Source organism: Bufo gargarizans, chromosome 1 (assembly GCF_014858855.1).
Source record: "Bufo gargarizans isolate SCDJY-AF-19 chromosome 1, ASM1485885v1, whole genome shotgun sequence".
Taxonomy (NCBI): domain Eukaryota; kingdom Metazoa; phylum Chordata; class Amphibia; order Anura; family Bufonidae; genus Bufo; species Bufo gargarizans.
In genome coordinates, this window is record NC_058080.1 from 574,116,967 (window position 1) to 574,133,556 (window position 16,590).

The window sequence follows — 16,590 nt, forward strand, 5'->3', positions numbered from 1 at the left end:
GCAGTTTAATGACATATACGGGGCGTTTCTGTAAACTGCAGAATTGGGGAAATAAATGTTGGTTTGTTTTGCTGTTAACACTTGCTGTTTCAGATGCAAAATCCACATAAATTTCACCTCCATTTTTCTTAAATTTATGTGGAACACTTAAAGGATTAGAAACGTTTTTAAAATCAGTTTCTAAAATGGGGTCAATTATGGGTGGTTTGTATTATATAAGCCCCTCAAAGGCTAGTTTCACACCACAGCATACAGCAGTTTGTGTGCGGCCGGTTCTCCGCTTGTCTGCCGGACCTCATTATAATTAATAGGCACTGCCGGATCCAGTGAATTCCGCCTGGCTGTTCTCTGCCGGAATTCATTCTGGAGGTGTGAAAGTAGCCAAAGTTACTTCCAAACTGAAGTGGTCCCTAAAAGTAATTTTTAGAAATTTTCTTAAAAAACCTCTTCTAAAATCTTAAACCTTTGAACTCCCTAAAAAAAAAAATTACATTTACAAAATGATGCGACCATAAAGTATACATATGGGAAATGTTAAGAACTATTTTTAAATGTGTCTACATTTTTTTTAATTTTTCAAATTGTTAATTTTTTTTTTTTTGCAGTAAAACTGCTAGCAAGTGTGTGCTTACATTTTTAATTGTTTGTAATAATTGTTTCTTCATTTTTGTTGCAATGGAATCTGGTTCACTTACGGAAATTTTTGTTTTACAGATGATGGAAAGAAGCACAGGAGTAGGAGCAGAAGTAAAGAGGTAATTAATATTTTGTAGTGTAACAACTTGTTTTTGTGTATGTTATATAGGTATTTCTTTTACTAAATGGTAAGTACGTGGGGGGAATTGTATGGTATTGTACACTACATAACGGATTATTGCAACGGGTGTTAATTTATAATATAAGAAGCCCAAAACTATTTATTACAGCTTCAGCAGTATCTAAATGAATCATACAACCAGCAGCAGGTGAATGGGCAGTTTTATTTTATCTTCATTATTTATCTGGTTGCAAATCAGGGATTCTGAAGACCTTTTGTTACCTCCTCATGGGCTAACTGGGTTTAGCACATTTGACTATAGCTTGGATCTCATTCCCTTACTTTGTCCAACCTCTTTGTAATGTGGATACTCGGTTTCATATAGAACACGTTCTGAACAGTGGTACAAGGTTGATACTGGAAGCTGGACTAATATTTTACAATATTTTTGGTTATCGCCATACTAGGAAGCGTTTATATAAAATTGATTATTGTGCTTCGACCACATGATAACATTTTGTATAATAAATCATACTCAGCGTGCTAAAGCACGAAGAGACTGAACTGAAGACGCTCCAGACTCAGATAGCAAAATAATAAGCCTACTTCATGATAAGGTAACTATCCGTTATTCAACCTCCTACTTGCTTAATGAATTACATTGAGTGAACTGTTTAATGGGAATTCCACCTTTAGTCAGTGATCTACTGGGCAAATGTATTTCTTTGTCCTTCAGGGTATTGACAGCATGTCTGTCTAGATAAAGGTTTCTAACAGAGATCTGCTGTATCCTGGGATCTGAAAAAAGTTTTGTCTCAAGGTGGAAATCTCTCCTATATGTCACAGCAAGTTATGTTTTGTATGTCTTTTTGTATTATCTTAGTGTGATATTTATAGTCACATACTGTGTTTAAGAATCTATGGGGTTTTTCTCCAAATATGCAACGGAACTGGACCATAAGCCACAGCTTATCACATTTGTTGTTGCAGACATTTGTCTTCATAGTTTACTTCCATAAGCACTTATCCAGTTTTTTTTCCACCAGTTTTAGGGAGAATAGATTCCTTTTATGTTTTTCTTAGTTTAAATTTCTTCATTGCATTCTAAATATTGTCATAGTGATCTATTTTCTCAAAGAATATAATAGTAAGGGCTTTTTTTCCCATTTTAGTTGAAGTTATGCACATGGTTACTGTGGGGTGAAGGGGCAGATGAATAGCATTTTTATTTTTAATCAGACCTTTTATTTTTATCTGCTTTTTGGATTTTTACTGGCTAGAAGTTCAGGCTTCCTCATAAATCTGCAAAAGTGAATGGAATCCATTTTGCATACATCTGTGCTTTATACATTAACCCCTTAACGCATAACCGGCGATGATGACGATCCTTTTCTTTCAACCCTTCAAATGCCACTGAATAGCAATCGGGGCTCTGGTCGGTTGCCATGACAGCTTGGGGCTGTGTGAATGTTTCTAGGCCTGTCATGGCTAACTGCCTGCGAACCTTTTGGGTGTCAAGTTTTTTTTTTTTAAACAATTATAATTTAAAAACTATACTACTTTTTTTTAATTGACGTAGTTGTACTGAGCCACAGAATAAGGACGTTGTGTTAATTTTAAGCACACAGTGAACGCTGTAATATTTAAAAATAAAAAGTGGAAAAATTGTGGCTTTAGTTTTGTTTTTTCACTTTCATGTGCCATGTGATTGGAAAATTTAAGAAAGTTGTGGCTCTTGGCATGTGGGGAGGGAAAAACAAAATGTAAAAATGAAAACTGGCATGGTCCTTAAAGGGGTTCTCACTTCAGAAAATATAAATTATGTAGAAGAAGTAAATACAGGCCACTTATTAATGTATTGTTATCCATATTGCTTCCTCTGCTGGCTGGATTCATTTTTCCATCACATTATACAATGCTCATTTCCATGGTAACGACCACCTTGCAATCCAGCAGCAGTGGCCGTGCTTGCACACTATAGGAAAAAGCACCAGCCTATGTGTGCACCCATGGTCCTGGCCACTGCTGCTGGAATGCAGAGTGGTTGTTACTATGGAAATGAGCAGTGTATCATGTGATGCAAAAATGTATCCAGCCAGTAAAGGAGGCAATATGAAAAATAATACATTAGTAAGTCTCTTGTATTAACTTTTATATGATAAATGCAATTTGGTGAAGTGAGAGAATCCCCTTTTAAGGGGTTAATCCCTACGGGATACATTTATTTGTAGCTGGTAAAAGGATAGGTACAACAGGAATAATTGTTTGGATAAGGTAAATCATTTCTGGGATACATGATCTGTTATTGTTCCTTGTTCTAGCGCCAGATAGTTTTCTTGTGGTACTATACAGAACGTGTATTTAAGATTGGATCATTGGTTCTTTTTAGATGTGCATATGCCAATGTGTTTTTGGTATGGGGAATGGTATTTAGTTAATTGTATGTCGTCTAAGCTGCAAATCAGGCTTGCTGACAACCATTCCTTAAACAATTTCCATCTCATTGTGTTTATGTGCATGTATCCTATGTATTCTTTTACCCTGGGTTCACACCTGAGCGTTTCTGAGACGCGCGTTTTACGCGCGTATTTGTCGCGCGTTTTTATGTGCGTTTTTTGCAATAGTAAACGCGCGTTTGTGATTGACTGCAGTGTTGTCCAATGAGTCTGAGCCAAAACGCGCGACAAACGCCCCAAAAAAAGCTCAAGAACTTGTTTATGCGTCGGGCGTTTTACAGTGCGTTCAAACGCGCTGTAAAACGCTCAAGTGTGAACCAGGGCCATAGGGAAGCATTGGTTTTCACATGTTGAGCGTTTTACAGCGCGTTTGAACGCGATGTAAAACGCTCAGGTGTGAACTTAGGGTTAAAGGGAGCCTGTTGGCAGTTTTGACCATGCAAAACTGCTGACAGCAGTAGCACTAGTACTTAATTATTATTATTTTTTTAAAGTGAAGTTTAGTGACAGTAAATTCCTGTTTCATAAGAACACATGAGGAGATCGTATTGATGATAACTGATCTTAGGGTACTTTCACACTAGCGTTTTTGTTTTCCGGTATTGAGTTCCGTCACAGGAGCTCCATACCGGACAAAACTGATCATTTTCCGGCGATGGAACTGCCTGCCAGAATCTTCGGCTGCAAGTGTGAAAGTACCCTTAGTCCACCACTGATTTTGAGAATTAAAGGGCCCTCAGCCATATATACTTGCGATCCTACCTGAGGGCAGCAGGTAATACAGACAAGAATTCCAGTTGTCCCAACCAGCTGTTAATGTACGCTTTCTCACCACTAGAAGAACATATGATACAGGTCTGCCTTTAACAGGTTCTCAGCATTGTTGTTTTTAGGGCCATACTGCAAGGAGACAGATAAAAATAAAACTTACCAAACTTCTAGAGGCCACTCTGTCCTTTCAGTCTATGGTTTCAGTAGTGGAAAGCACGAGACTGCTGAGGCTAATGATTGGCTGCAGTGACAAAAAGAACGTCACTGCTGCGTATTTCTGTGCGGCAAATCTTCAGCATTGTTCAGTACCTGCATAGTGGATGAGTTTTTGCAAAATGTCATCCATACGCTGTGTAAAAAATCTGCATCATAATTTGATGTGTAGGTTTAAAAAAAAAAACTGCAGCTTGTAAATTTATACTGCAGATCTCCATTGTGGATTTCACTATTTGCAGTGGAGTCGGTGAAATCTACAGTCAGGTTGGCAGCAAAAAACGCATTTAACTGCTTAAGGACCTATGACGTAGTTGTACTTCATGGGTCCGACCCCTAAACATGGTGCCCGTTTGCCGGTGCCTTAGCCGCGGGGTCTCTGCTATTTTAAATAAGCCTGATCACATACATCTTACCTTTCAGATGCCGTGGTCAAATGTGACCACGGCATCTGAGCAGACCGTAACCGGAAGTTGCGCACTTCTGGTCCGGTAACATCGCTCCCCAGCTGAGATCGAGGGACCTGTTACCTCGCTCTAATTGACCAAAGCCTCAAGCCGGCTTCAGAGTCAATTAGATGTATATATCAATACAGGCCACTAGGTGGCACCCTTGTATTGATATAGTGCAGGGATGGCCCACCTGAGGCTCTCCAGCTGTTGCAAAACTAGAATTCCCATCATGCCCAGACAGTTTACAGCTATCAGCCTACAGTAGGGCATGGTGGGAGTTGTAGTTTTACAACAGCTGGGGAGCTGCACGTTGGCCATGCCTGATATAGTGCAATTGAAGTCCTCAATGATGGCTATTTAGCCATCACTGAATACTATGGGCAATCGCCCAAGGTGATTTAAAATGAGGGGGAAAAAAAGTTAAAAAATGGTTTTTACAAATATAAAAAAAATAACTATACTATTAAAATATAACAATATTAATGGCAAATGGCGTAGCGGGAAAAATTAAACAGCAAGTTTGCCATTTTTGTCACTTCAACTACCCAATAATTTTTTAATAAAAAGTGATCAAAAAGTCTCACACATTTAAAATTGGTATCACTGAAAAGAACAGATCGTCCCGCAAAAAAATTAGCCCTCACACAGCCCAGTACACATATCTACAAAAAAGTTATAGGGGTCAGAATATGGTTATGAAAAAAAAAGTTTTCCTCAAAGGTTTTAAAAAATGTTTCAGTATTAAAACGCAAGTGTGGTATCATTGTAACCGTACTGACCTGGAGAATGAAGATAACAGGTCAATTTTACCGCATACTGTACAGTGTAAAAATTGTGGGGGGGTTTTCCCAATTCTACCGCATTTAGAATTTTATTTTATTTTTTTCCTGCTCCCTACTACATGGTATGGTGACATTAGAAAGTACAACCTGTCCCGCAAAAAATAAGCCCTCGTAAGGATATGTGAATGGAAAAATTAAAAGTTAGGACTATGGGAAGGCGGGGCGTGAAAAACGAAAACCCCAAAAATGGAAAATCCCAGGGTCCTTAAGGGATTAATTCATGCAGTTTTTGTTGTGGGTCTTGCCACAAATCCACCGTAGATCTTTCCTCTATATTTTACAACCCAGGTAGATGCATTTTAAATTCCGGTGACGCTGCTCATAGAGTTGAACATTTGACAACATTCTGAATAGTCTTGCATTGATTTAAATTGCAGCTTTTATTCATGGAGGATTTACATGCAACACCTTATTTGATGCAATTTCCTGCACCTTACTGTTTGATTTAGCAAGTCAATTTGTCTTCATTTTTTATATTATAAATAGGTTTGTTGGATCACTAAGATGTACTATGTTTTTATGGGGGGGGACTTCAAATTATTTTCACAGATCTTTATGGATTCACTTGCTAGATTTTATGCAACACCTTTATGGGCGGATTTGTTTGCTCATAGGGTTTTTTCCCCCGTTATAGATCAGACAAGCGCTCCACAATTATATTTGCAGATTATGCAAGCAAGTAGTTAAGTGTATGTAGATACTTATTCTTAAGTTGTTATCCATCCATGACAGACCCCAAAAGTATCCCCTGTGAAGCTGGTGCTAGAGCTCAAGAATTCAAGCAGCACTAAATGGGTCATAATGCTTCATATTTCACTCCGAAAATCCATCAATGGGCACTTGTTGAGGTGCAATTGCTGATTGCTGTTTTAATCAGTCATGTTGATTTCTTTTAAAGAATAAGCAGGCGATGGAGTGACCTAAAATATTTTGATATCTTAAAATTAAAGAGAATTGGTCGAAGAAAAGCTGAAGATCTTGGTTCATGTCCTACTGAGATATATTGTATCTGAGTTTGCATGACTTTACTGGAAGATTAAATATATTACACAGTATAGGCACCAATTATCTTCCAGATTTGACACCTTAGTTTAAACATTTACTAAGGGTTACAGAAGTTACATCACAACATATGTCAATCATTTGACACTGATACTAACTCTTTTTGTTGCACTATTTTCCTGAAAGAACCAACTTCTTGTTAAAACAGGGAAGAAGATATGACTCCAAAGACAAATCCTCAAAGAAATACAGATCTGATGACCCCGATAAAGGGCTTTCAGACAAAGTAAGGGACAGGCTTAATTCTTCAGAAAATGGAGAGGAAAGACATCGACGGAAAGAAAAGAGATCGTCTAGAGGAAGAAGTCCTTCTGGGTCTCGATCACGTGACAGGTAAGTCTTTGTTGAGCCTTTAATATATATAATTTTTATTTTCACAGAGTTGCAAATGTTTATTGCCTTTTTAAAACATCAGTACACGGTTTTGTTAAAGAGGACCTTTCATGGGTCCAAACACTGTAAGATTATCTGGACATGAAGATCTGTGCCCAGGGATCTCACTGCACTTACTATTACTCCTGGGCGCCGCTCCGTTTGCCCGCTGTAGTTCCGCTCCTTTCTCCCGCGCGGTATAGTAATTGCTACTAATTGCAGAGCTCTCAGCCTGGGAGTTTTTTTTTGTTTTTTCTCTCCATGGCTGTGAGCTCTGTGCAGCAGGCTAATGGAGTGGCGCCCGGGGATAATGGTAAGTGCAGTGAGATCCCTCGGCGCCGCTCTACATGTCCAGATAGTTATCTTAAAATGTTCGGACCCATGAAAGGTCCTCTTAAACTTGTAGCAATAGGGTCCCTGAAAAAACTTCATAAACATAGGGTATGATTAATTTCTTAAAGCAGATGTTTACCATTTGTAAGTCACATTATTTTAAACATAATAATATGCCAATTGTGTAGACGTCTGGATTTAACCTTGAGAAGTTTGTTACAACACTTTTGACGGCAACATGTGCGATTTGTCTGCAGCTTACTGTCGCACTACTATTTTAGAACTGTAACTCTTTTGGATTGTTGCAGTGCGTCATTGACAAATGGTACATTAAATGGCCTGCGACTTACATTGCTGTGTAGCTGAACCCTTAGTTGCATTGTATGAGAAATTAACATAAAATGATGCTGATCTTTTTAACATTTGGTTCATAAACATCTTAAGGATTATTGTATGTTATAGGCGTCATCGTAGTAAAAGTCGTGACAAGAAAAAGTCCCGATCAAGGAGCAGAGATCGTAAAAGGCGCCCTCGCTCGCGTTCAAGATCCAGGTCCCGGCACCGCCATAGGAGTAAGAGTAGAAGCAGGAGTCGGTAGGTCTTCATCAACTTACAATGTGTAGTGTTTTTTTTTCCATTAAGTGATCTAATTTATAAACTGCTTTTAATCTAGTGAAAAGAAGAAGAGACCTGACAAACCTAGAAGGCACAGTAGGAGCCGAAGCCGGACACCACCTAGTCCACCTCCGTTTCGAGGCAGAAATACTGCAATGGATGCACAAGAAGCCCTGGCTAGAAGGTATGGAGTGTCTTGTGTTTTTTGTTTTGTTTTTGAACTTAATATACGCCTACAACTGTGTTTTTTTTTTTCTTTCAGGTTAGAGAGGGCAAAGAAACTCCAAGAGCAGCGTGAAAAAGAAATGGTTGAAAAGCAAAAACAGCAAGAAATGGCAGCAGGTAAAATGAAATTTGTGTATTATTGAGCATCAAAAAATTGTGTGTAAATGTGTACTTTTAACTTTCCTAGTAATAGTATCATTACCTTTTGGATAGGTCATCAGTATCTGATCAGTGGGGGTCTGACTCCCATGACCCCCGCTGATCAGCTTTTTTAGAAGGCACCAAGCACAGCGATATGCGTTGTATAGTGGCTGTGCTTGGTATCGCAGCTCAGCCCCATTCACTTCTATGGGGCTGAACTGCGCCTAGGCCATGTGACCAAAGAAAGTGTTGTCACTCAGCTTAGGGAGAGTAATGAGAAGGCTGCAGATCTACAGCTGTTTGGCAAGGGGTCCTTGGTGTCAGACCTCCCCACTCTACTGATGACCTATCTAAAGGATAGGCCATCAGTTATAAACTATCCGATAACCCCTTTAATAAAAAAAAGTCCAACCAGAAGACAGCTATAGCAGTCAGAGCAGAAGGGAGGGCCTGTGGACTCTCTGCAGTGAACATTTTACAAAAAGGGACTGCCTCCCAATTATTTACCCAGTGAAAGAAAATTCGATTTTATTCATTTGTTGCCCTGTGATAAAAGCTACCACAAAGGAATGATTAGATGGTTCAACTTGGATTTTAATTTTTCTCTGTGTCCCAAATAAAGTTATTGGATTTTATTCTAGATCTGGATACCTTTCCCTTTTTGACCTTAAAGGTATGATTACCCTAACTTCTACATAGTTCGGACAGCAGTTTTCCAGACTCTGAAACAGTAATTTCAAGGAGATATAAAAACACAAGGAAAACGTTTTACTCAACTAGTTTTTTTCTCTTCAGTTGCTGTTGCAGGTGGTGGATCTGTGCTTAATGTAGCAGCATTGTTGGCATCTGGAACTCAGGTGACCCCTCAAATAGCTATGGCAGCTCAAATGGCTGCATTACAGGCCAAGGCTTTGGCTGAAACTGGAATTTCTGTTCCTAGTTATTATAATCCAGCTGCAGTAAATCCAATGAGATTTGCAGAGCAAGAGAAAAAGAGGAAAATGCTTTGGCAAGGCAAGAAAGAAGGGGTAAGAAAACATGTGAAATGCAGGTGACTGCATTTATTTTTAGAATATATTAGCAATATTTTAATCTGTAATTTTACAGTTTTGTCTTTAAAGGGTTACTGTCATGTTTTCATCAAATAAGGCTACTTTCACACTTGCGTTCGGAGCGGATCCGTCTGGTGTCTGCACAGTGTTGGCTGAAGCCAGACTCCCACTCTAACGGCCAATATCATAATGCAGACGATGGGATCCGTTCAAAACTGATCAGTCTGCATTATATTTCAGAAAAAATTCTAAGTGTGAAAGTTAGTCAGACGGATCCGTCCAGACTTTACATTGAAAGTCAATGGTGGACGGATCAGTTTGAAATTGAGCCATATTGTGTCAACTTCAAACGGATCCGTCCCTATTGACTTACATTGTAAGTCTGGACGCATCCGTTTGCCTCCGCACGGCCACCCGAACGCTGCAAGCAGCGTTCGGGTGTCCGCCTGCTGAGCGGAGGCCAAGCGGTGGCAGACTGATGCATTCTGAGTGGATCCGCATCCACTCAGAATGCATTGGGGCAGTATAGATGTGTTTGGGACCGCTTGTGAGAGCCTTCAAACGGAACTCGCAAGCGGAGCCCCGAACGCTAGTGTGAAAGTAGCTTAAATCAATTTTAGCATATGTTACTGCTACAGCATCATTATGCAATCTTTAGTTACTTCACATACCACTGTTTTCATTTAGTTGCGGCTGTTTAAACATTAACAATATGAGGACCTTCTCAAGATGGTTCCTCTACCAGTTCTGAGGCCAAAACTGCTTTCCCTAACTTCCCACACTTGCTGTAGCCAGCAGCTCCCTGCCAGCCAATCAGAGACACGCCTCCTCACTCTGAAGCCTAATGCAGGCATGCAGTGTGTAGGACCGCCCCTCTGTCTTCTGTTTACACTAAAGGGAAGACAGACAAGCCCTAGCAACGGTCTTTTAATGGGAGCAGTGGAAAGAAACAGGACATTAAAGGGGTTATCCGAGTTATTTTTTTTATTCTTTCTATGTTCCTAACTAAGCAAATGTAACAGCTTTCCAATTCACTCCCTTTATCTCCAGTGGCTGGTTTCTCAGATTTCACTGAGGGTCACATGACCTGTGATGTCAGCTTCTCTCCCTGTGCTGATAATGTTCGTTTACAGAGTGTCCCAGCAGGCAGACATATCACTCAGGGCAGCTCTTGTATTCACTCCCTTAGCAGAGCAGGGGGAGGGGCAGGGATTGTTTTTATTGCATGTAAACAAAGAGCCAGAAAAGAACCAGGGAAATTAGGAAAAATATATTTATTTATTTTTTTCATAAAACTTGCTTAGCTCAGTTATAGATCAGATTTTCAGTGCTATATTTTTTTCATAACTCGGACAACCCCTTTAATGAAAGCTGTTATTATAAGGTAATTACAGCTCTTTTGACAATCATTGACAGACTAACTTGGGTATACATGCCTAGCTCTAATAAACTAGCAAATAAATACAAATATGACAGTTATCCTTTAAAGAGGACAAGTCACCTCTGTGAAGTGACTTTTAGTAATTACTTGCATTCCCCATTCAATAATTTGAGCATGTTTTCATACATTTCTATGTTGTGCCATTCCTTTTAATCATTCTAGAAATTTATGAACACTATGCTACAACTTTTTTTATTGTATTTTCCCTTTTTTTTATTAAATAAACTTTACTAACCCTTAATTATTTATTTAGTCAACTAGGGGACATTTACTTTTATAATGCATTGGTATATCTTTTATACCAATACATTATAGCCTACAATTGTAACAATGACAGACTGTATAATTAGGCTGTGCCTGTGGCATAGTGTAATAGGCATACTGTGATGACAAGCCTGGGAGTCTGTTAGGCCTCAGCTGCAGTGATAATAAGGGGCAGAGGGAGCCCCTCTAACTGCCTAGATGCAGCATTTTTTATTTTCAGCATAGGCGTTAAACAGCTGAGGACGGTGTTATCTTTGATATTGGCCGTTAGAGTGGGAGTCTGGCTTCAGCCAACACTGAGCTCCTATAGTGTTTTACACAGCTTTTTGATACCTTTTCGGTATCAAGAAGTAATGCCTACATGCAGATATTTAAAGGAAAGTGTTTGTTTTAATAAAAAAAAATGATAATTTTATATATTTTTTCAATTTCAGGACAAGTCACAGTCTGCTGAAATATGGGAGAAGCTAAATTTTGGAAACAAGGACCAAAACGTTAAATTTAGGAAGCTAATGGGAATAAAGGTTGGTTGAATTGCACTTTCATTCATGTATATATGTACTTATTTACTCGGATGGTTAGGACTAGTTTTAAGACACATCGAGACATTAGAGATGGTGAGACTCCATGTGGCAGGACTCAAAGGTAGAGATTCTCCTACAGTTGGCAGTGGTAAATCATTGCAGTCTGAGAGAGGCGCTCAAATGATTGCATGTTGAACTCCCCTAAAAATAAAGTATAAAAAAAATATATATATATATATATATATATATATTTATTTAAATAACCCATTTTTCCCATTTTAAAAAGATAATGAACATTAGTATTGCCATGTCCCAAAACTCCTGAGAGATTAAAATATAAAAGTAGTTATCCTGTATGGTGAATGGCACAGTGGGTGGTTTTTTTAGTTGTTTTTTTTTTTTTTTACCTCCCCAAATTGAATTAAAAAAAATTATCTAAGTCACGCAACCCAAAATCATATCAATACAGTACAGATCACCTTGCAAAAAATGATCCCTCACACAGCTCATTAGACGCAAATATAAAAGTTATGGGGGTCAGAATATGGCAGTGCAAAAAAAATTCATGTTTTTATTGTATAAAATGTAAGAAAAACAATAAAAATGTGATATGCTGACCTGCAGAATCAACGCTGTAAAAATAAAACCCATAAAATAATATTAGTAAATGGTGCCATTTAGAAAGTAGAACTTGTCTTGCAAGAAACAAGCCCTTGTATCTCTATAATAGTAAAAAATTTAAAATCACTGTCAGTAAGAGGTTAAATTATATGGTACCTCAAACTGTGTGATAAGGACCTGTGGCAGATATTTGCAGTCTCCATGAATAATTTTTTTTTTTCTTGGACTGTAATTTGCTGTTCCTCTTATTCCTCCCAGATATGTATGAATAAATTAAAAACTAGTTATTAATCCTCCTCTTCCCTCCTGCTTAAAGGAGTTCTCCGTGAAATAATAAAATTTACTGACAATGTCTAAATTTTACTTTATAATAAACACATTCCCAAATAGCTTTTATTATTTATAATGGCTCCCTTTCTCTAGGGGGAAATCCTCAGGGGAAATTACATGTCCTCCATCCAGATAGTGCACACACAACCCGTCCTAATCTCACAGCAGGATGGGTTACCTCAGAGCAGTGAGCTAAACAGCTGCCTCGGGTCTCACTGTTCTGCTTGTCATGAATTACGATCCTACACATAGCTGATAACAACATCCACAGCTCTCTGTGTGTATTAACAAAGTGAAAGTACAGAGAGGATGGATGGGTTGGACATGTGGCTGGTGAGCAGCTGCACTTGTATGGAGTCTGCTTCATTACCACTGCCCCTCAGCACCGCCTTTATATTTCCCCTGATGATTTTACCCTAGAGAAAATGAACCATTCTAAATAATAAAAGCTATTTGGGAATGTCTATATAATAAAGTAGTATTTTAGGTTTTGTTTTTTTTTGTTTTTGTTTTTTCAGTAATTTTATTAATTTTCAGATCACCTCTTTTAAAAAGGCCACAACTTTTAGAGCAATTTTGTGTGCCAAAATGTGCTAATTTTTGTTGCCACAAAACTGGAGCAAATGGCTTGACAAATTCCCCCATTGCGTTGAATATAATCAGTGTTTTTTCCTAATTGCTATTTTGAGTCATTTAAGTTGTACTTTATTTTGCGTTATAGTTATGCTTAAAGGGGTTATCCAATAGTACAAATACCCACCACAATGCTTGTGCCCCTCCTATAGACGATACTTACCCAGTCCCTCCGGGTCCCTACCCTGCCACTTCTGCATCTCCCTATCGCTTGGCTCAAAACATCTTAAACCAACCCCGTTGCCGGATGTTTAGATCCACGCAACGGGGAAATGCAGCAGTGGGGTGCATGGATCTGGAGGGACGCAGGGACCATGTAAGAATCTTCTATAGGAGGGGCCCAGGCATTGTGGTGCATATTTGTACTATTGGATAACCCTTTTAATTATCTTTACAATAAATGGGAGCACAAAGGTTACAGCATTTGTACAGTAGTATATTTAAAAATGGTGTTACTTTTTTAGCCTTTTATGGCTGAGATAGGAATACCCCACATTAATCACCAGGATGCCTGTAGTTATGGTAATTGCTAAGCGTCCACTGTTTATGGATCTCCCATAGCATTGATTGGGAGCTATGCAAACACGGATAGCACAGGAAGAAGCTGCACTGTTTCAGTAACACAGAAGTTATGCAAACAGTATAGCTTGCTATACTATGTTGTTTGTTTAGTTCTCATTCACTGAGACGCCTCGTCCACACTTCAGTGCTTAGTCAGTGATTTGTGAGCCTAAACCAGAAGTGAAGGCTACTTAGAGACCAGGTATGATGGAAAGATCAAAGCTCTGCACCTGTTCTGTGGTTTTGACCTGCACCTGGTTTTGGCTCACAAATGATGAAAATCGCTGACCAAACACTGATGTGTGAACGAGGCCTTATGGAAACAGAGCGCCTTCCGTTTCCATAGGACAGCATGCTTAGCATATGTTATTCCCATCCTGGCCGTGAAAGACCAAGTGGGGACAATCCTTTTAAGTAGTACACCACTCTACATAATGATCTGGTGGTTCTTACAATATGTAATATGTATAATCACATTATCTTGTACTAGAAGGAAGAAGAAGCTGGAACAAGCTCTGTAGACTGCAACAGTATAAAAACCTTAAAGCAACAAGAAGAAGTTTTTAGAAACCTTGATGCTCAGTATGAAATGGCAAGATCACAGACCCACACGCAGAGGGGAATGGGTTTGGGCTTTACATCATCGATGCGAGGAATGGATACAGTCTAGAAGAAAAATAAAGAAGAAAGGGATTGTCCACTCCTTGGAACTTCTAAATAGTTCAGGTTCTTGTAACCAAAAAGCTAGACGACTAGATTGCATGGATGTTGCATTGACTTTAACTTATTGAAAAAAAATCATTTTTGTAAATATCAGTGATACTGGTGTTAGTGATATCAGTTTGCCTATTTCCATTAAATGACAATAGGAAGTCATTTGTTTTACTATTTGGACATGTAAATGAACATAAAGCTTTGTTCACCAATATTTCCTGCTGGTGTGACTCCAAAAGCAGGTCTGATATCATTGCTAAATGTATCCAAATGTTGTTAAAATTTCCACAAAGAAAATTTGTGCCAGAATACTTCTGGATCTTGATAATGATGGTTATTACTGTGTGCTTTAGGTATGTTTACATTTCGTTTAGGTGTCTTCTGTCTGATAGCACATATGTTTTCAATACACTTTTGTTCTACACACTTGTAAATTTTGACATAAACAAGGCCTTCATAAGACCTTTGAGTTTTTTGTTTTCTCTTTTTATAAATATATATATATATATATGCAAACAATTCAGCCTTTATACCATATTTGTGTTTAGGTTAATCTCGTTCAGTTAACAAAGACCCTGGTTTGCTAAGGTGCTTATCACTAATTGAATTGATTTATGCCCATGCGTTCTATTGCTTGTATATTCTGCCCTATAAACAAGCAAAAAAAAAGTGACAGAATAAAAAAAAATAAAAAACATAAAAATGCTTTGTTGTCTTTTTCCTTGAGTAATATAAAATTGACATTGATTACAATTCTGATTTAAAGAGTTCCGTACCTTTTTTTATCTTAGTAATGATGTATCTTTTGGATAGATAATCAGCATTTGATAGGCAGGGGCCTGACACTCGGGACCCTCACGGTTCAGCTGTAGTGCCGCGGCTTTCTCGCATGCCATTGATGTCACAACCATGCATGTGGCCTGAGCACAGCTCAGCCCCATTGAAGTGAAGGCCAGACCACTAAAATAGTCGTGACGTCAGTGGCCTGTGGGAAATGGCGAGAAAGGTGCGGCGCCTCTGCCTTCTCAAATAGCTGAACGATCAGACCCCTGCCGATCAGATGCTAATAATCTTGCCAGAAGATAAATCAGTAATAAGGTGTAGAACCCCTTTTTAGAATGTAAAATGTTTGTATACATACCGTATTGACATCTGCTTTATTTGGTCATCTTGGAACTGAGATATCTGTATCTAAGCATGGGAGCGATACAGTTTTCTACAATAAAACTGGGCTGAGTCTTAAAGGGAGTCTGTCACCACATTTGGACATTATAGACTGCTTACATAGCGATCTGGCATAACTTTAGATGAATCAAATGGTACTTTTGTTGTATTCTTCTGCGGTTCACCTGCGGCAAAAACAGGCCTTTATTCCTATGTAAATGAGGGCGCGCAAGAGACTAGGGGCTGAGTTAACTTCTTTGGAGCCCAGGCTGATCATCCTCTTTTGTTAATATCCCAGCCTCTGCCTGCCCTTCTCTCCCCTTGCATCCTCCTCCTCTCCCAGCAAAATCCCACACCTACGCTCTGCCTCGCTTGGATGGGGCATGTGCACTGCGATGCCCACTGTGGGCACGGCTTGGCTGGAGCATGCGCAGTAGCTTGCCCTGGCAGAGCATAGGCGTGGGATTTCGCTGGGAGAGGATGACGACCCAAGGGAAGAGAGGGGTGGGCAGAGGCTGGGGCGGGGATATTAACAAAAGAGGATGATCAGCCTGTGCTCCAAAGAAGTTAATGCCGCCCCTGGGCTCTTGCGAGCCCTCATTTACATATGAATAAATAAATAAAAGCCAGTTTTTGCCGCAGGTGAACCACAGAAGAATGCAACAAAGGTACCATTTGATCCATCTAAAGTCATGCCAGAACGCTATGTAAGCAGTCTATAATGTCCAAATGTGGTGACACTCCCTTTAACACCCCATAGGGACACAGTCTTATTTCACCTTAAGGACCAGGCCATTTTTTTGCAAATCTGACCACTGTCACTTTAAGTGCTGATAACTTTAAAACGCTTTGACTTATCCAGGCCGTTCTGAGATTGTTTTTTTTCGTCACATATTGTACTTCATGACACTGGTAAAATGAAGCCCCCCCCCAAAAAAATTTTGCACAAAATAATACCTAATTTACCCAAAAATTGGAAAAATTAGCAAATTTCAAAGTTTCAGTTTCTCTACTTCTGTAATACATAGTAATACCCCCAAAAATTGT

General features: G+C 39.0%; 1 protein-coding gene across 3 annotated transcripts in view; it reads left to right on the plus strand.

The window, feature by feature from the left end:
• RSRC2 (arginine and serine rich coiled-coil 2) overlaps window positions 1-15,082 on the plus strand; it is a 29,585-nt gene extending 14,503 nt beyond the window's left edge. Inside the window, exons 2-10 of one of the 3 annotated variants that reach the window (XM_044275722.1) lie at window positions 715-755; window positions 1,297-1,374; window positions 6,680-6,886; window positions 7,721-7,852; window positions 7,932-8,057; window positions 8,136-8,215; window positions 9,035-9,267; window positions 11,431-11,520; window positions 14,156-15,082. In XM_044275722.1, the coding sequence (XP_044131657.1) occupies window positions 1,367-1,374; window positions 6,680-6,886; window positions 7,721-7,852; window positions 7,932-8,057; window positions 8,136-8,215; window positions 9,035-9,267; window positions 11,431-11,520; window positions 14,156-14,335 (1,056 nt within the window). In that variant the 5' untranslated portion in view covers window positions 715-755; window positions 1,297-1,366 and the 3' untranslated portion in view covers window positions 14,336-15,082. The remainder of the gene's footprint in view (window positions 1-714; window positions 756-1,296; window positions 1,375-6,679; window positions 6,887-7,720; window positions 7,853-7,931; window positions 8,058-8,135; window positions 8,216-9,034; window positions 9,268-11,430; window positions 11,521-14,155) is intronic. The other 2 variants (XM_044275720.1, XM_044275721.1) reach the window with 2 other exon arrangements.
• Window positions 15,083-16,590: the final 1,508 nt, after the last annotated feature.